Source organism: Haemaphysalis longicornis, unplaced genomic scaffold, assembly GCF_048455015.1.
Source record: "Haemaphysalis longicornis isolate Haplotype H1 unplaced genomic scaffold, Haemaphysalis longicornis Haplotype H1 scaffold_20, whole genome shotgun sequence".
Classification (NCBI taxonomy): domain Eukaryota; kingdom Metazoa; phylum Arthropoda; class Arachnida; order Ixodida; family Ixodidae; genus Haemaphysalis; species Haemaphysalis longicornis.
In genome coordinates this window covers 3,301,249-3,321,008 of record NW_027526296.1, presented here as the reverse complement: position 1 = coordinate 3,321,008, position 19,760 = coordinate 3,301,249, and the positions used below count along the sequence as shown (strand labels likewise).

The following is a 19,760-nucleotide window of genomic DNA, read 5'->3' as shown; positions in this document are numbered from 1 at the left end:
AAAAACCCCAAAGAAATGTAATCCGTGGATCGATCGTGATAATACTCACAGAAACGCAAAGTTAACAGGCTTAGGAAATCTCTAAAAATAAGTAACAACAAATCCAATACCGCTCCTACAACTGCCACCACCAAAGTGAATTCAAAAATAGGAACAGCAAGAAACAACTATTTAACCGATACCCTTCTTATTTTTATAAAAAAATTCCCCCACAACGTTTTCGCGCTTCCCTCAAAAATACAATGACAAGCGAAAACACTATACCGTAATTACCCGATTCTAACGCGCCCCCGATTCTAACGCGCACCCGATTTTCCTGGCAAAAAAACGAAAAAACTTGCACCTCCGATTGTAACGCGCACGAAACTTTGTGACCCAGACAAACGAATGCGAGAGAAATGGGCGATTTATTTCCTGAAGTAATCTCACTCATCTCACTCCTCGTCGCTTTCCGCTGACCACATTATCTCGTCCCCAGTACCGTCAAGAGCGTTCGCCATGCCATACTTCTGAACGAACGTTCAACCATGGTCGATGAGATCGTGGCCCACGCCTCGCACGCCCGTCCCGCGAGCTTCTCCAGAGGCACACGCTTCAGCCGACCGCTCGTTTTGAACGCGTGAGAGCCGCTGCTGCCATTGCTGTTATCAAGCGCGCAAGTGGAACGATTTGACGATTTGTGTGAACGCCGATAGAAAAGCTTAGGCGCCTATGCTTTATGCGTTCGAAACATTGTTGCTAAAGGCTTTGGCGCCATCTTGAGATGGCGATGGCGATGGGTGGGACGAAATTTCCGCTGTTTCGGCAGTTTCGGTTTCGTATCCGATTCTAACGCGCATGCAATTTTTAGGACTATTTTTCCAGAAAAAAAGGTGCGCGTTAGAATGGGGTAATTACGGTAGTTATTTTCAAGATGACCTCATCACCCCGTCTTCGCTCAATGATTACTTTGAATCAGTTTGTACGATCGATAGCGGCAATACACCACAAAAGACATTTCGAATATGGAACCGTTGGAAGTGCCCCTGGTAAACCTAGAAAGGTATCCTTCATCTGTTTTTCTAACTTGACGAAATAAAAGGCTGATTTGTTAACAGATATGCAGGGTGGATGGCAAAATATTTGTGCATATTTTTAATAACTCTTTAACTTGCACTGTACCGAATTATTGGAAAAGCGCGAAAGTTACACCGATACACAAAAGCAGGCCCAAAAGATGACGTAACTAACTTCAGGCCCATATCTTTTACTTTCACTGCCACTGAACTACTTGAACATATCTTAAAGCTCATGAATAAACTGGGTGTTCAAACTTAAGCTTCATGGTTTTCTTAGGCATCGAGAGGCACACGAAGATCACCTGTGCAAATAAGTTATTTGTCCAGGGGGACACAAGTTTAGATGACAATTATCGCTGTCAGCAGCCCAACTACTTAAACTTGAATAATTACTTTTTGTTTACCTCAGTAAGTGGGAATGTTTGTATTGAAAAGTTAGAGACAGTCGTGTTTCTACACAGTATCAGTTGGAAGAATTCTTCTAGCGTGTCTGTACTCCGAGATATCTCACTCCGAATTTTATTTGTCATTGGCATGATTACGCATGCAAGGGAGTTAGATCGACCATGATATGACGCGGCTGTTGCGTGCGACGTTTAGTCTGACAACGGAGCGGAAGCAGTCTCAAAGATGAGAAATGTCCCCCTTCCCCGTCTCGGCTGGCGATATCAAGATATAATACCTCAACAACCGCAACATAAATATTATAATATTTATGTTCTGCAAGCTACATTCGAAAATAGTTTATTGAGGAATATTCCTACGAATCGAGGAAGTGGGGATAGGATTGCGAGGCCTCCTAAGGAGGTTTATATTTCTCTGTTGTTTACAATATAAGCTGCACCACTATAGGTGGTGTCTACGTGGAGGGTGCATCTACCAGCGGAGCCAGTGGAGGAAATACTCTGGCATGTGCAATCGCATGGCCCGCCTGATTTCCTCTGGCAGAGTTCCATGACCCTGAAACCAGTCACTGCAAACGTGACTGCTGTTGCGCTGGCGGACGTCGACATGGCATTGCATCACTAAAACGGATGCTGGGAGGCTGCAGCTCCCGGGTGACTTTAAATGAATCACTGAGGATTCGAACGTGGGACGGCAAATGACCCTCGTAATTGTAGCTCAAGAAGTTGAGGCAATAGAGGATAACGTGCAGTTCTTCAGGGGTGGTAAGGTGGTAATTTTTTAAGGTGTGGTATTCAGAGGTCGGGAGGTTCTATGCGCATCCAGGTAGGGCTGGCAGTGGTAGTGGATAGGCTTGCAATATGGAGATCATAGAGTTTCATACTACTCTACATACTAGGGGGAAATCTGGAGCTGCAATCGCGGGCCGTCGGGGGCGCCGCCATAGCAGCTAGTGACGTTCCTCGCCTACTTGGCTTGGCTGGACACAACGCTTCGCTTTTGTCTTGAAGCCAAAATTAACAATAAAAGGGTAACATCTTTTCCTCGTTCATGTTGCATTAAGCTTCTAAATATTCCCTGAAGAATAAATGTTCTTGTAGTTTTAATTTATAATAACAAAACAAATTTGATTAATCTTCCACAGTAATATTGTTGCTTTTTACAGCTAGAGGCCATTTTCAGCCTGTTCATGAGCCATGCCAAGGACAAGTGGAACGTGCCTGCACTGTAGACGACGGAACGCTCGCTGAAGCGCGGCTGGCCTAGACAGTGGAGCCAGATTCCCCTCTAGTATATATTAGTATGAAACTCTGGGGTGAATCTGTCCCGTAAGGATTGAAGGCGACCGAAGTGCAAACGTTCGGTGTGGCGCTTACACAGGGTAGAGTCAGCTCAGAGGATGGGTTCAGATGCAGGTGCTTTCAATACTGAAGGTAACCGCAGCGGAGCGAGTCGGGTGAGTAGGTTATGCGGCTGCAGTGTGAGTTCGGCGTCCAACTGGATCAGAACTAAGCCGTGATGCGCGAGGACCTACTTAAGGGTCGCCTGTTCCAACGTTACGCTGGCCTGTTCTTTGTATTCTTAGCGTTGATGCGAGTGATGGGGGAAGTGGAATGTACTATTCGAGTTAATACATGGTGTAGCAGCGGACGGAACTTATGGAACGGACAGTCGTTCAACGAAGGATTTGCAGGGTTTATAGCCTGGTATTGTTGAGGTGGAATGTGCCCGCACTGACTGCATGAGCCATAGTATTAGTAGCCTTTGAGTGGCTTCACCGTACCTGTTTCGTAGTCACCGTATTATGTGTGGAACGAGTTTCTACTTTTCCGTCGACGTAGCCATATGACGGTTATAGTTTCCGTTCCGTATCAGGTACTGATGGGTTCAAACGTGGAGGCCATCTGAAGTATTGAAGGAGTTACTGAGTGCGTTACTCTTTTGTGGTGGCTTTGAGCTGTATGCCGTAAAAATGTCAGCCTTCTCGGGTGCCAATTCAAGGCGAAGGGACTGATGGGAATACTTCAGATTACGGGCGGTGCGTAAACTTTGGTTAGTATATCTTGCAAACAGTCGTTATCCTGTACCTCTGCCCAGATAGGTATGTCGTCCGCATACGCTTTGGATCGGGCTGCGGGGTCCTGTTCTGAATTGTAGTGTTGGGCCGTGGCCATATTGAAGAGATGTGGGCCCTGTAAGGAATTCTGGGTAACTTCCTGGTCGATGAAGTATGTAGGCATGTAACTCCTAATCTGGGTAAAAACCATGCATTTAATTTAGCATATTTGCAAGATGTTTCGGAGCCACGTTTCCACACCGAAACCCCAGTAAACCGGTGCCAGTTCCCGAAGAAGGGGGCCTGACTGACTTAATCAAATGAGTTTGTCAACTCCATTTCGAGCATGAGGTCTATTACGCCTCGTAAAACAGAGAGATCAGTTGTTGACGCCTCAAAGCCACCGTTGATCGTCATGAGTCCCGAGATTGGGACGGAATCCTGCACAGGCCACGTGAAATCATTTTTACTCGTGTTCTAGTTGTTGTTTTACGAATTGCTTGTTTATGGGTATTTCTGTGAGTTCGCATATAAGAGAAGTGAGAGAGATGGTACGGAGTTTTGTGAGTTCATTGGCAGAAGCTGGATTTGAAACCGGGTAGTCCAGGCTAAAGTCGAAATTAAATGGTGTCTTGCTTCCTGATGGCATTATTATGGGCTAGGAGGTACAGAAGTGATTCCTCGGAAGCGTTGTGAAGATGTCTTTGTTACCAAATGCCATCAGCGTATCGGGCCCGCGACCTTGCATGACGGCAGTACGGAGTTCGTTCATTGTGAAAAGCAAGTAAATATTTCGGTCAGCTTTGTCAATGTTACCCGCCCGGATGGCCTAGTGGCTAAGGCGTTGTGCTGCTGAGCCCGAGGACGCGGTTTCGATTCCCGTGCGCGGCGGCCGCTTTTCAGATGGAGGCGAAAAACGAGAACGCCCATGTGTTCGAGATTTCGCACGTCAAAGATCCCTAGGTGGTCGAAATTAATCCGCAGTCCTCCACTACGGTGCGCCTCGTAGCGCAGGTGTAGCGGTGGCGCGTTAAACCCCCTATTTCGAACTTCATCAATGGACAGGTTGAGTATAGGGGCAGCAGAAACAGTGGTAGCGCGAGGAAAAAGTGAGGTATTGAGTGATGTCTCACTGTCTTTCGGTCCGCAGAAAACAACAATGTATTGCAAAAGCAGGGTGTGTTTCCTGGCTCCTTCCGTAAGAATGCGGTGCAGCTTGGGAGTGTGGGAATACCATCTTCGTGACACAGTGGCGGAGATGTTCGTCCAGTGCGTTTGTGAGACGACGCTGATAGCAGAAATGAGCTTATATTCTTTTCTTCTCGGCTGCAAGGAATAATGTCATCGTCCACGTGATCGGTTGGCATTAGTGACGGCGCGGACGCGTTTGCAGAAGCTGGCGATATCGAGCTATATATAATGTACCTCTGATGACTACGTGAGGTATTCGAGTAGTGATTTCGCACACCATTGGATGAGCCGTGTAATTTGTAGTAGAGGTGTAAAAGAGCGCTGAGCTGTCGAACTGTTTTGCTGTTTCTTATCTGCTCAGACTTTAAGAAAAACGGGGAAATAGTCACTTCGTCATGTGGTTGATTATAAGGCACACGGCTTAATGAGGCCAGAGGTGGCCCCAATTAGATCCGGGACGGTTCTACTGAGTGGCGTAGAGGCCAAAGCTGGTCCAAATTATATCATTAGAAGGGCAAGGTTGGAACCTTCTGCTGCGTCTTACAGTGACGAGAGCTGGTGGTGTGGTGGCCCCAAATCAGTGTTGCGGAGTTACCACTCCGGAATTGGAATGACTCCGGATTCATTCCACCTTTTCAAGGTGCCGGAATGGAATGGGAATGGAATGTGGACAGCACTTGGAGGAATGGAATGGGAATGGAATTAAGCGCCTTTTACCCGGAATGGAATGGGAATTGAATGGGGATTTTTAGACGATGGCGTCACCATTGATGGCGCCTTTCGGCTGCTTAAAAATTAGTCTGTGGCGAAAACTGCGTCGCTACATCTCAAAGGGAGCACCGGAGACGAAAACAAGAAATCATACCCTTCATCTCGAGTAGCTGAATCCGCGCAGCATACCGCAGTGCGTGTGAAAGGGAAAGTGAAAGTGAACAAGCGCCGGAAGCGCGTCTCGCCAGTGGCGCCGTTAGGTCGGCTCTTCGTGCTTCGCCAGGCTTTTTTAGGCATAGCTTTCTCTGCACAATTGTCCGTGGCGCGGATGGAAGACCGGCGTCTCTCTCAGTAGCAGGTGCATTGTGGCCAGGCCAGCAGGCGTGCAATAGCATCGAGAAGCAGGGGGAGGGAATACGAACGGCGCCCATCCGAAGCTGCAGTTTTTTTCAGCGCAAGCGGATGCTGCGAAATATTGGAGCTAACAATCTAAAGCGGTCGCGCATGAAACACGAATTAACGAGCCTGCTTGGCGTTCTCCTCCCACCCACGGTACCCGGTGCGCAATAAATAGCCTTGATGCTTGTAGCCGACCTGGTAGGCATCTCGCGGGAATAGGGCGCCAATCTCAGTCCGTATGTTGCAGCAGAGCAGCAGGGCTACAGCAAATCAAGCCAAAGCAGCAAAAATAAAATTGAGGGATTTGCGTGCCCGGCACTCGCCATAAGAATAAGAAGCGAGGTTCGGATATGTTACTGAGCTTTCTACCTTCACGCTCTGTTACGGCGGCTACGGCAGTGGGCAGCTGGTATATACGATTACACTAGATATTATATTAAACAATGCAGAACACACAGCTGCCGAGAGACGTTTCTTTCTAACAGTTCCCTCTGCAATAGTCCCCTTTTTTGCAAGTGTTTTGACAGCTCTCAGCAGTGCGACACCTTGCTTTGCTTCGACTCGAAGGTGCAGCCCTCACCTCCAGTTGTGCCAAACTTGTTCGTGGTTTGGTTGCTGTGCTTCTGTGTACGTGGCCTTTGCGCCTGGGTGCAAACGTACCTGATTACTGAGCCTTAGTCGCCTGCTTGAAAGTTAAACATCGCCAGCATTCAGGTAGAAATGTCTGATTTCATGATTTTGATCAAGTACTGGTGCATATTGGTTGCGCGTTCATGGAAATAAACTGCCTGACCATACCTTTTTATTTTGACAGGGCTCCTGTCACGATATGGTTCTGTCACATTGAATGAGGAGGTCATAAATAATGTCTTGTATTGAACGGATTTGGCTGAGGTAGTGCCAGGGCAATAAACAAACGCACTGGAGGTCAATGTAGAAGCGGTGGCGACTATCCTACGGTGAATGCAAAAACTTAACGGCGTTCCGTGCCGCCGCACTCCCGCCTCTCGCGTCGGTACAGTAGCATTAGTGCTCAATGCTATAAGGTCACTTGAAATCATTCAAATAAGCATTTCGAATGCGTGTACCTGTGAGTAAGCTCCGCGCGACATGCCTGTGAGTAACCCACATCATAGTAATGGCGCTGGTATAACGGTACGCAAAGTAGATAGCAAGTTAGGACGCCACACACTGTGCAACAAAAAGGAAAAAGCAGACACCAGCGTAATAGCTGCTTCATCTTGCGTCGCAGAGAACAAACCGTTAAAACATGCTAACATGCAAATGCTCTAATAAGTATTGGGATCCCGCTATTTACTGTGGAAATGGGGGCAGTGTGACACTGCCCCTTTTTAAGGCGAAATCTTTTTAGTGAGACCGATCGCATTCTGTAAAAAACTAATATATCACCCCTTGGACCGGTTGCTCGACCGATAAACTCGAATAAGGTCTCTACACCGGTAACAGAAAATTAGGTCTCTCTCTGTTTATCTCCTCTCTCTCGCTCTCCCTCTGAAACTTGAAACGTCAAACGCTTACTTGAAAATCGCAAAAAAAAAAATACGAACGGTTCTAAATAAGACAACAAATGCGGCTATCATGAAGAACGAGCACAATGCTACACCTTTATCTCATAAACCACGTAACGCTGTACATTTAGATCGTTCGTAGTTGCTTTTACTTACTACGCGAAAAATCGTCGCATTGGTTGGTTCTTCGCTTGCGGTTTGAGTGCTTGAAGGTTTGACGATCGGTTGTACGCACTTTCAGCGAAAGTTGGACACATTTTTAGCTTTCGCGCTTCTCTATACCTTCGTTAGGAAGGGACCGTAATTTTTGGCACTGGGTAGTTGTATGCACGAGATATTAACCAACCTGCTACCACCTCCCAACGTCGGTGACAAGTGACACATTTTGCATACTTTTGCAGTTTTCAACCCGTATGATCCAGTTGCGTTCCTCGGTAACCGATAGAGCACCTGAGGCAGTTTTTACGTTGAGGAATTAAAGGAATGGAATTGAACTTTCCGTCCATTCCAGGAGTGGGAATGGGCCAACTTCTGCCATTCCGAGGAATTGAGAGGAATGGAATCACGACAAGTTGTAATTCCTCGGAATGGAATTGGAATGGAATGGGGATGCCCATTCCGCAACACTGCCCCAAATAGGGCATTGTGCATTGCAGTCACCACCCGTGAGGAGTGGGGCGCGGGGGCATCAGCAGCTAGTGCTGGTATCCAGGCAGAACTGGTATTTCTGTCAGTTTTCGAAGTAGGTCTGTACTAGGCCGATGCATGGGTGATTTGTTTGCCATTTGATAATCGAATGTAAGCTGCTACCGCTTCGCGAGCAGCGGGCGCCATGTACGGAGGTGCAGCTTTTTGGACGAGAGTTGTACAAGAGCCAGAAATGTTGGCCGTCGACACAAAGCGTCTTTTAATTAAGCGTGTTATATCGGGCTAGTAAAAAGTGGTGTATCCAGAAGGTGTGGGGTGCATTGAGTTTCTTAAAGCCGAATGTGAGGCAGTCCACTTTTTGCACCTGTTTGAGCACAAATGATGCGTTGGTGTTGGAAGCTACAACAGGTCCAAGCACTGTGGTTAGCGACTGCTTGCGCAGTATGGTTTTAAGTGGGGCTTGCTTCGTGGAGTCACGTTGTATGACTCATTGTTAGATATGCCGAGTTTTAGTGGGTTCAGTTTCTATTTCTATGTATTCCTGGTCTTTCCTTAAATCGGCTTGGCAGGCTTGTCGTTTCTATAGAGTATCAGCGCGGAATACCTTCAGAGCCTGATGCAAATTAGAATCTGGCTGCGGACCGCTGGGTCGGAAATTAGTAGTGGGTTGCCTACAAAAAACAGGTGGGATGGGTTCCTTGAAGTTCACTTTCTGTTGTACGATGGGTTCGAAATCTGGTTTTTTCGGTTCCAAGTTGCTGGTTTCCAACTCGAAGACGTTGTAGACAAGCTCGATGAACTGCTAATTGAGGGAAGATAGAGGTCATGTTGTTTGTCTCAGAATGACTTTCGGTGACTGGCAGTGGAGGTGAACTTTTTGCATTGGGAGTAGGATTCTCCTTTAGTTGAATTCTCCAAGCCCACGTTATTTTATGAGGAGAGACTCTTACCAAATTCAGCTAAGAATGAAATAAAATGGGCCAAGTTTAATGCCACTATGAAATCAAGGAAGGAACAGCATAGTTCTTGAGGGCCGCTACACCTTGCATCAGCTGAAACTAGAGGAGGAAGAGGAGGAAAAATCTTTTATTAAACCGCAAGGTGTTGGTGTCAAGGGCACCCGCCCAGTGAGAGGAGTCCTCAATCCAGGACCGCTTGGAGTCTACTGGCTTTCTTCGCTCTCTGCACCAATGTTTGCTAGTCGGAGAGGTCAGGGCTGGTTAGCATCTACACGCACTGCTGAAAAGGAGAGATTGGTATGAGTTCCGGCTTGTGGTGCACTCTCAAACGATGTGGTATAGAGTGCCTGTCTGCGTGCAGTATTTGCAGTTGGCAGTAGGGTACATGAATACATGGCAGGGAACATGGCAGTGCTCATGGGAATAGGGTATACACGGCATTTAGGGTACATGGCGTGTAGTATGCTGTTGTGAGGATATGTGTTGGTTTGAAGTCTTCGTAGCGTGGTGGCGTCTTCTTTGGCTAGTCAGTGCTCCTGCGCTAACCTACAAAGCCGAATGTTCGTTTAGTGTCAGAAAATTTTCGTGTATTGTTACTTTCATACGGAAGGTGGCCAAGGGACTGAACCCAGACGGTTGCTAGACGTAACTGGAGAGTCGCATGGTATGAAAATAAGAAAACTGCTCTGCATGAGCGCAAGGTCCAAGGTGGGAAATTGGTCAAGAGAGAATGAAGGCTAGCATTTTATAGATTTGAAGCCTTTCTCAAGAAAACAGTACGGCGTCTCTTTTCTTGCTTTTCTGTGAGCACTGAAAATAGCAAGTCGGCCATTGCATCTGCCGCTGGTACTGGAAGACACGAGCAGAATTTAATCGTGAAACCTGTTAGTTAATCAATTGTAGGAAGGTATTGATGATTCGAGACCAGGCGAATGGAAATTCTGCACAATTTGAAGGATTTAAAGAATCGCCAATGGACAAGTTAAATATAACTTTTTAACAACCATTAATACCGCTTAAAATATATTGTTACGTGGCGTAGGACATGAACAATGAGATGCGGACGATGTATTTTACACTATTTATATGGCGGCTATCACCGAGCTCGCACCGGCTGCGCGTCAGCCACTTCCTCGTCGTCGTCTATGGTGGAACACCGGGCATTGTCCACCTGTTCCGTAACATTATCCCCCGGTCAAAGACGACCGTCCCGGTCGAGCTCGGTCACCGTGAGTGGACGGGTGCGGTGAGGATGAGGTGCGATGCGTGTAGAAAATGAAGTCCTTTCTGCCGCGAATGACGATGGCGGCCTCCGATGACGACTGGACCCCGAACATCGACGCCCACAAGGTCACGACGAACCGATGAGGGTGCCGGGAACCGCGCCCGACGAAAAGGCTGGGGACGGCATGGTCGACACGCCTTGGCTGGTCACATCTCGTCCGGTCTCGGTTCTTGATCGGCTTTTCACGGGCTGGAGACACGGGGCGAGGGTATCGTCATGTGCTTATCGCGGCGGGCTGGGGCTGCCCGACACGGCCCGCGTACCCTCGATGTTTGCGCCGGTGCCTAGAAGAAGCGATGCTGGGGCCAGGACGGGGAGAAACCCGCACACTCCACCAAACATGTTACGTGGTGCAGGACATGAACCATGAGATGCGGACGATATGTTTCAAACTATTTACACGGCGGCTATATACGCCTAGCGCGCACCTGCTGCGCGTCCGCCACTCCGTCGTCGTCGTCGATGGTTGGACATCGGGAATTGTCCGCTTGTTCGTAACAATATCTCTCACTACTGTTGTGTGCCTCGTTACTCAGAAGGTGAGCAGTATGTCAGAAAATTGCTATCCCCGATGGACATTTTGTTCGGTGCAATCAAAATATCAGACAGCATTCACGTATCTTTGGTTTTATACGACAGTATTCCCACGTCGTCTCGGAATCCCACTAGCCAATTATAATGTGTCCAAATGGCTGCTATAAGCCAATGCCCATTGCACCCTAGAAATGATGGAATACCAGATAGATATGGCGGTGATTCCAGCTAGAGAAACAAGGTCCAGCTAAAATAACGATGGAAAGTGGAATTTACTAGTATAAAATTAAAGAATTCACATAAGTAATGATGCTTCTTTGAGCTCTGGATCATCCAACGGCAGCTAAAGCTTAAAGAACGGGGAGACTTCAAGGATGAGGATTTTAATAAAAATTTGCTAGAAAAAAAAAGAAGCAAGCTCACACTAACGCGTAAGAAGCTGTACGAAACCTTGACAACCATCACGAAGGTTTAAGCCCACGATTGCCGCCAATTTCCTTCTTTTTCGCTGCCGCAACGACCTTTGTTGCTCTAAGGGTGAGCTTGGCTCATTTTTTGGAAGTTATAATCAGTAGACATCACCTACGAGGGGTACGCGCTATGACGTGTCTTTCTCGTTCCGAGCAAGTGTTGCTACGATTACGCCGAGCGCTAGAGTTTATTTTATAATCTTGGCCAATCTCCTGAAATGATATGCTTGGGTTGACAAACGTGCGTAGGGGACGCTGGGTGGTGGCCACGTGGCACGCACACGCAAACGCTTGCCATTTTTTTTTGGTTTTCTGGCTGTGGCCGTGAGGCCCGCACTCACGTGCGCGCATGCTCGGCCATTTCTTGGTATTTTTAACTGCGGACAGTAGAAATTAGGATTTGCTACATAGCTTTGCTGTTATAAAGCTGCCTAAGTGTGCACTATCTTGCGCAAGGCTGGAACCATAGCGAAGCGGCCGGATTTCTTTCTTCTTCAGCACTGCAGGATTTCTGACTGCGTAAGAAAATCCCCACACATTTGTACAAGTTTGAAATTGTTTATTTACATGTTCCGCCGCCGCTCTTCACTGTGCTAGTAGTAGTCATCGTCATAAACATCGACATTTTCACGATCCTCTTGCCGAGCATTACATGCGCGGTAGCACTTGACGAAAACTTGGGCGCAGCGGCGGCGCGTACGTGCACGATGCATGTGCTGTGTTCCTGGATGCGTCGAGGTTCCGTGGAGGCAGTGTTGCGTCAGCTATGGCATTGCCGGTTTTTAGACAACGCGAGGCGGACCTCAATGCTTTCGCCAGGAGCTTTTTTCCCAAAGCCCCTGTTTGATCATGGGACGGGTGGCGATAGCCGCGATGCAGGCGCTGACGAGTGCTCGGCATATTCTTGGTATTTTTAGCGCATTCCGCGTTGTGTGCCACACATTACGGCCAGTTACAACACCTCTGCTGTTAAAAGCGAGGCGAGCCGGCGCAGCCACGAGAGCACATGCGACCTCGTGAGGAGCAGAATGAAATGATGGTGATGAGCGTCGTCTGCTACGAGAGTCGATAGAGAGGAAGGCACAACAATGCTTGTCCTCCAAGAAAATACCAATTTATAGGTAGATATGCTGCTGGAAATTTCAGCAGTCCAGCTTGAATCGCCAATTGTTCCAGCTAGGAGATACTACTACTCAAGCTAGAAAAAGTGCAGTTGTAAATACTTCTACCCCCCTCAAATTATCTGGTTCCATAATCTGCCCGGAAATACCGTTATTTTATTCTTTGTACAGGTACATTGGTGCACTATTTCACTGGTAAGGCATTAAATGCACATGCATCATGCTACCAATAAGAAACCTAGAAAGCGGCTGAGCACCGAAGAAGCTGAAGCCCAGCATTGGTTAGGAACAGCCTTTATTGCATAAAAACATGTGCCTGACGGTGCTTTCCTTTTTTAGGGACAGTGACCCGCTGAGCAACTCGAGTGTTCGTGAAGGACGGCGTGGACACCATCTTTACAATGATTAGCATCAAATGCGTTAACAGCGGGACGAACTGCGATCTCTGGAGTGGCATGCTGTTCACCGCGTTGTTTGTGCATTTCCTCCTAAATATGTCAGGCAAACTAGCCCTTCAGATTGCTTTGATCTCGTTTCCAAGAAAATTCAGGGCGTGCCAGAAAGCACGAATACAAGTTATTTCTGATCTGGTACCTGAAATAAATGTTGTAAAGCTATAAGCGAAGATAGAATTTCCTTCCCACTGAAAGCCTGCAGTGTGCCACTATCATGTGGTTCCACCTCCAAGGTGCTTCCACTTCCAAAGTAGCCCCACTTCCAATGTAGTCCCACTTCGAAAGTGGTCCCACATTTAGGTGCTTCTTTTTTCCAAAGTGGTCCCACTTCGAAAGTGGCCCACTTGTGAAGTGGTGCCTGTTCGATAATCCAATTCAAGGCGATACCACTTCATATTTTCGTCTGGGTGGCCATGGCGATGTCTGGGCACCAATTATAACAATAATTATGTTAATATTCAGTGATTCTCTAGCCACCCTCCCCCTTTCCATCACCTTCAAGACACTTAAGAAACCTCTGGTTGGATGTACAACTTTTCATGGAAAGAAAGAGCTTGCTTATTTACATTACCTGAACGAGCTTGTCGAATGCCACCCCCACCCATATTGTTCCTTTCCTTGTTTGGAAATACGCAGTGAATGCAAAAGTATTAGTGTGTGGCTAATGAAGTGCTCCTACAGTTTCCTGGGCGATTGAAGTTTCCTCTCACGCGCGCACGATGGCCAAAAATAGACACATTTCAACCATGTTCATCACTGCCTTCTTTGCTGTGTTTCAGCTTCTGTTGGGTTCCCCATAGTGCAAGAAAAATTACGCCCACCTCCCCTCGCGGGAACCCTGGTGTGATGCAACGCATCTCATGGGGGGTTAAATTGGCGTTTTCCATCGTATTGATTACGCTTACAGCAGGGATTCTCACGCGAAGGGGAGGTGGGCGGACGACCGTCGACTGAGACCGCCGGAGCGCGGCATGCCGCTTTATATTCACAGCGCCCGAATGTGAGGAGAGCGCGGAGAGAGAGAGTTGCACATGCGCAGCGCGTGCAGCGCCGAGCGCAGCGCCGCCCACCGGCGCCTAGCAAGGGAGTGAGAGCGCGCTGCGCCAACCCGCCGCTGTTTGGGAGAGAGTGTTCGCTATCGGAGAGAGGAGAGGAGGAGAGGCGCAGCTGTGCGGACAACGCCGGACAGACGCAGGAAGGACAGACGGGCGAGCATGAGATGCGTTGCATCTAAAAGCGGCGTTGACCTGTACAGAAAACGGCCACCCTTGGGAAACGTTTTGCGCTACGGTGTATTTTACATCAATAAGCCGCTTAATGCTCCCGTAATAAAGCAAGGAACGAGGACAATGCTAAAGACACATAATTCAAACGCGCAATACAAGAAAATCATAGGTACAGTGAGCATATGCAACGATTAAAAAAGTCAGAATCTAGAAAAAGCACAGGTGCAAACGGCACTATCTAGCGGGCCCAAATGCCGGTTGGTCCAACCCCAAAGGACACACTCTGGTTGTCCTGTGCTGATAAGGCCGTCCTGTCGCGGCGCCTTCCTCCGCCGTCTTTGGACGCGGCAGTTTTGGGGCTTCTGCGCTTGGTGGGGCCGTGGACACCCTTGTGACTGCGGGCCAACCTGAGCGGCGATTGCAGCTTCCACTTATCGGCCATCATGCCTCGCATCGTGTTGGCTGGCGGAAGCTTCGTCGTCTCTGGCAGGGAGAACGCCAGGAACGCGAGGAACAGCAGGAGGAGGGCGACGGCGGAGAAGGCGACGCCCCGCCACTCGGCAGAGTGCACGTCGTGTAGGAAGGGCCCCACCATGGCCCCCATCCGACCACTGACGTAGCAGAAGCCCACGCCTGCGCCCCGCACCACTGTCGGGTAGAGCTCGGCCGAGAAGGCGAACAGCGTGGTCACGGTGAACTCGAACACCAGCAGCCACAAGACGGTGACCCCCCAGTGGAGTGCGTACGAACCGCGGTACACGTCGACCACAGCTAGGCATCCGATGATGACGGATAGGGCCGCCATGCTGTAGGCCAAGGACAGCCGACGGCCGATGCGCCTCAGCACGTAGACATTGAAAGGGAGCTCGATAATCTTCAACACCAGAAGGGAGAAGCGTGGCACCCAGCTTGTGCGCATAACTTCGCTTGTGCCGAGGCTGTAGAACATGGCAAATGTTATACACCAACAGCCAAAGATGATGATGGACCGGTATCGCAAGCTCTCGTTCGCTACCAGGTCGGAGACGTGAACGTCTGCAACAGGAAGTCCGTCATTGCTCTCAGTGCGCTGTCCTCCTGACAAATGGATGTCACCTACAGACGAAGCTCGGGTAATGATAGCAATGAACTATGGCTAAAGCTACTCAGTTAACAATCATGAATTACCAGATTTATATTTAAAGTTTGGTTTCCGATTAAGGGCCGGCATTACTTGTTTGCTTTTGATCCCCTTCATCAAACCATTTGCTTCAACACAGCTCTTTACCCTCTTCCGTCGTAACTCACCACGTGGTTGCTGCCTTGTAGCTTTATCCTCCCCTCTTCTTCTCTTCCATCTCGCACTTATCACATTTTCAACTGTCCAGCCCTTTCATCCCGTTCTCACCACATTGTCATCGTCATTTTACCTCACTTATGGTTGCCCAGCAGGCATGCCCACGAGCTCACTGGCCTGTCGAGATGAACGATCTCTGCATTTTTGTCTCCAATAAACCACACTTTTCTCTCTAATAAACTTACTATTACCACGTGATTCGTGAAGTAAGTAAAGGAACCAGTCAGTCCTGACCCCAAGTCAACATCGGTTCGGCACAGTGCAGGAACCACTCCAAATAAAGATATAAGCCGTTCCGCTGGTTGACTGGTTGTTCCTCTATGTTAGTGAGTCTGAGCTTCGGGACAGTACATTACGGACACCGTCTTTGTTTTGAATCACAAAATTTAAATTATGAGGATATGCTGGCGCGAATCTGGTTCCCTAAGATGGTCACTTTGCTTGTGTACTCACGTCATATCGTGGCAGTTCTCGCATGAGCTTTCGACCGCAGATATCTTTGTGCATTACCGACAGCAAAGCACAATAAACTTTAACGCCAACCAGGTCATTTAAGGGGGGTCAAGTTTGTCCCCTTTCTTGTATTCGTCATTATTTTGCCCAAACTTTCTTTAGAAAGGGCGTGCTTGTCACTCAGAGAGGTTAAATAATCAATCCTGAAGCCTTGCGTTCGTGCTGATGGACTTTATAAAGGTGGTGCATTTTTACTTCTTCAATCACAGAGATGACGCAAGAGAGCCTTCAGCACACTGTATCAAGTCTGTGGCTTCAAGAAACGAGGCCAGCAGGAATACGTTGATGGGGCAGGACTTGGAAGTAAACAAAAGTACTACGTATTTGTCATCAGTAACCAAATAGCAGTCAGTTGCCAGATAAAGAGCGGGACTCACCTTGATCCGAGAGAATGGCGTCGAGAGTGCCCCCTCGCCCGTGTTCGAGCTGCTGCTGCTGCCTCTTCATCTCGTCCCGGAGCGCAGCGAGGCGAGTCTTGAACACGTCTTGGTCGACCTTGTTGACACGCGCCGCCCACAGCAAGACGCGCTCGCCTTGACGCACCCGCGCGGTCGCCAGGAGCCAGCAGGGCGACTCCTCCATCAGGTACACCGCCATGACCAGGGAACTCGTAGGAACCATGTACGCGATCTGTGCCATATGCCAGTCGTGGATGAAGGTCGTCACGAGCGCGCGATATATCGCAGACGCAACGCCAGCCCCGGATATGGAGAGAGCGCAGTACAGGGCGCGGTGGTCAACGTCGGTGACCTCGAAGAGCAGCAATGTCGACGTGACGATCGTGCTCGAGGCCGCCATAGACAGGACAAAGCGGAGCCCGGCGAAGACCAGTATGCTGTGGGCGAACGCGGTGCCGATGCCGGCCAGGATGAGGAGGAAGATCATAATGCAGAGGACCGGCCAGCGCCCGATGCGGTCGGCCAATACGCCCGCACAGGCACCACCCAGCACGCCGCCAGCCATGTATACCGCCGTCAACAGGGACAGGATCCGACTCCGGCCACACACAAGGTCCCAGGCACTGACTATTGAACGCTTACCAGCGCCTGGCTCATAGTCCCATCCGGCGTCACAGGGTACCATGGTCCGGTTATCGGCTCCTAGGTCCTCTGGCACGGGAAACGGGGGGTCGTGGCGAAAGCAGTGGCTGCGACCATCATCTGTGCCGTCTACGGCGGGAACGCTGGCGTTCTTCCAGGTCTCCAGAGGCAAGTCGGCGTAGGCGGCCGGCGCCCTGCACCAGTGGTCAACAGGCAGCGCCAAGTCACTGGAAGCTAAGCCGTGCACAATGGATGTGAAGACGGCCAACATCGTGCATAACAAGACCCGCTTCTGGAAACGGCCTTGGCCGAAGATTAGGATGTGCTCTAGCGGCGATGTCATGCCGACGAGGGTTGAACCCTGGGATGGTACTGCTGGGGACAGCGGGGACATCGGGGACATGATTGAGGACACGGGGAAGTTGGAACCTTGGGCTTGTCCTCCTTCTGGGGACATCGGGGACATGATTGGGGACCAAGGCTGGTTCGAAGACATATTCCTTCCGTGTGCGGCCTTCGGCGTTTGGCTGAGGCGGCTGGAACACTTGAACGGAGCAGCTGCGACAAACGGCTGCATCGGTGAAACGAGGTCTTCTTCTTCGAACGTGACCGGCAGCGCGAGCCTGTTCCCAGGCGGGAGACGATGTTGATGATGAGGATGAGGATGACGACGAAGAAGACGACAGTGACGACGACGGCGATGATGCCCTACCCCAAATAAACTAGGTCATGGTGTCATAAGGTTGTGACCTCCTTCTGAAATGGGGCTCCTTGGCAAATTCGCCGCATGGGTATGTGCTACAATCTGGGTTGCCAGCCATCCAACCCACAGAGTTTTTCACTAACTCACCTGTTCTTGGGCTATCTGCGATACAGTGCCCCTGTCCTTTCTGGAGCGTGCCGCACAACTACTCGGTCACTTCAGGGTATACAAGCTCAAGCCCTGCGAACCTGTCTTGGCGTACCACGATGTACGTCCACAGCAGCGACCATTGCCCTGGCTTGAAATCACCTTTTGGCCACCTTTGTGGACGTTGAAATACTCAGGACACATATCAGGCACCTCGCCCTTCTACCTGATCATCACCTCGCGGGAATACCAGCGACCGGTCCCCGGGCGTCGTTCGCAAGAATAGTAGCTACACACAACACCAGCGTTCCATCGAACTACATGCCGGCGATGAGACCGCTCGTTCCGCTGTGGTGAGTGATGCAGCCCCGAGTGTGCCTAGATATCCCAGGAGTGACAAAAAAACGTGATCTTCCAATTCCGGCCCTGCAACAGCTCGCTTTGACGTACATGCACGAGACATACAGTGACCGAACCCATGTATACACTGATGGCTCGGTAACATCGTCGGGTTCTGCCGGAGCTGTTGTTATACCATGACTGTCACTGTGAAGCAAATTCAAGATAGCCAATCTTACGACATCCACGGCTACAGAACTTACGGCCATCCGTAGCGCTCTTCACACCATCGAGCAAAGTTCGTGCCGCAGATGGGCTATCTTCTGTGATTCGAAGCCTGCACTTCAGTCACTCCAGTCAGCGCTGTGCCGGGGACCTTACGAACAGCTCCTAACAGAAATAAGAATGGTGTAGGACCGTGCTGCCCAGGCGGGTCATGATGTCACCCTACAGTGGCTTCGTAGCCACTGCGGCATTGTCGGCAACGAAAGTGCGGACGCTGCCGCCCGGCTGGCGCATCAAACAGCGACAAATTTACTCATCCCATTGTCTAGGACGGACGCAGCTAGGGTCCTCCGCATTTTTGCCCGGGAAAAAGCTATCTCCCAATGGTCTCCAGAAGATTTCACATGCGCACGCATTGGTGCCTTTGACCCGCACCTGCATCGTCCCCTTCCACTAGGCCTCCCACGGTCTGACGCAACTATTCTTTGCCGTCTCTGGCTGGGGGTGGAATTCACAAATGCTTACTCGTACTTAATAAGAATGTCAGCAAGGGCGGAGTGCAAAACGTGTGGCACATCGGAGACGATACGCCACGTTTTATACGAGTGCCCACGCTACTCGGCTGAAAGAAAAAAGCTGTCGTCAGCGCTGAGGAACCTGGACTCTCGGCGGCCATTTTCGGAGGAGAAGATTCTGTGCCACTGGCCTTCTCAGTCATCCGCTCAGAAGGCGACGAAGGATTTATTACGTTTTCTACGGGTGACGAATTTGAACACTAGGCTATAGACTGAGAGCCTCCAGTGTCAATCACTGTCAGTGCCTCAGTGCTGGGCATACGTGTCTAGTCCAACTCTTCCTCTTTTTTCCTTCTCTCTTTTTTTTCTATTTCCCCTTTCCCACGTGCAGGATAGCAAACTAGGCTCTAGCCAGGTTAACGTTCCTGCCTTTCTTCTACATTCTTCCTTCCCTCCTTCACCTAGAGTGGAATCTGGCGCTAGCGTCAACGTGATTCGCCGAAAGCGCTCTATGCATCCATGAGTGCCGCCATAGTGTGTAGTTCGGCCGGAAGTTCGGCGTGGCATGGCTGGCAACGACTTTGCGGCTACGCAAATTGAGTTTTTGTTTAAAAAATTGCATCCAAAAGTGCCACTGTTAACCAATTTTATTTTGTATAAGACACTTTGGGGGCTTATGTTCCAAAACAAATTTGGGGGTTACAAAGAAAAAAAAAAGCAGAAGTCCTGCCTTTGGCTCACTCCGCCAGACAGAGCGGGCCGTACCGGATATATTTTGAAATCATTACATACTCCCAACTGGATGAGGTTTTGTTCGATTTTTTGTAATATTTAGCTGAAAAAAGTGTTTAGATTGTCTTAAACTATGTTCTGGCTTCCTCTTAATACAGTATTT

The 19,760-nt window shown here is 49.4% G+C and overlaps 1 protein-coding gene across 1 annotated transcript; it reads right to left on the bottom strand.

Annotated features, from left to right (window-relative positions):
- Nucleotides 1-10,463: 10,463 nt before the first annotated feature.
- On the bottom strand, nt 10,464-17,207 carry LOC144172363 (solute carrier family 22 member 7-like). The gene is made up of 3 exons (XM_077701118.1): nt 16,274-17,207; nt 14,330-15,082; nt 10,464-10,540 (listed from the first exon to the last, which is right to left on the bottom strand). The coding sequence occupies exons 1-3, from the start codon at nt 17,205-17,207 to the stop codon at nt 10,464-10,466; spliced, it is 1,764 nt and encodes a 587-aa protein (XP_077557244.1).
- Nucleotides 17,208-19,760: the final 2,553 nt, after the last annotated feature.

Bases quoted from the DNA above. Each gene is read 5' to 3' on its own strand.
- LOC144172363 (XM_077701118.1), bottom strand. From the start codon at position 17,207: ATGTTGGCCGTCTTCACATCCATTGTGCACGGCTTAGCTTCCAGTGAC. The intron at 15,083-16,273 runs GTGAGTCCCGCT...TTCCTGTTGCAG, and splicing joins CGCCATTCTCTCGGATCAAG to ACGTTCACGTCTCCGACCTG. The intron at 10,541-14,329 runs GTGTGTCCTTTG...TCCTGGCCCCAG, and splicing joins ATCAGCACAGGACAACCAGA to CATCGCTTCTTCTAGGCACC.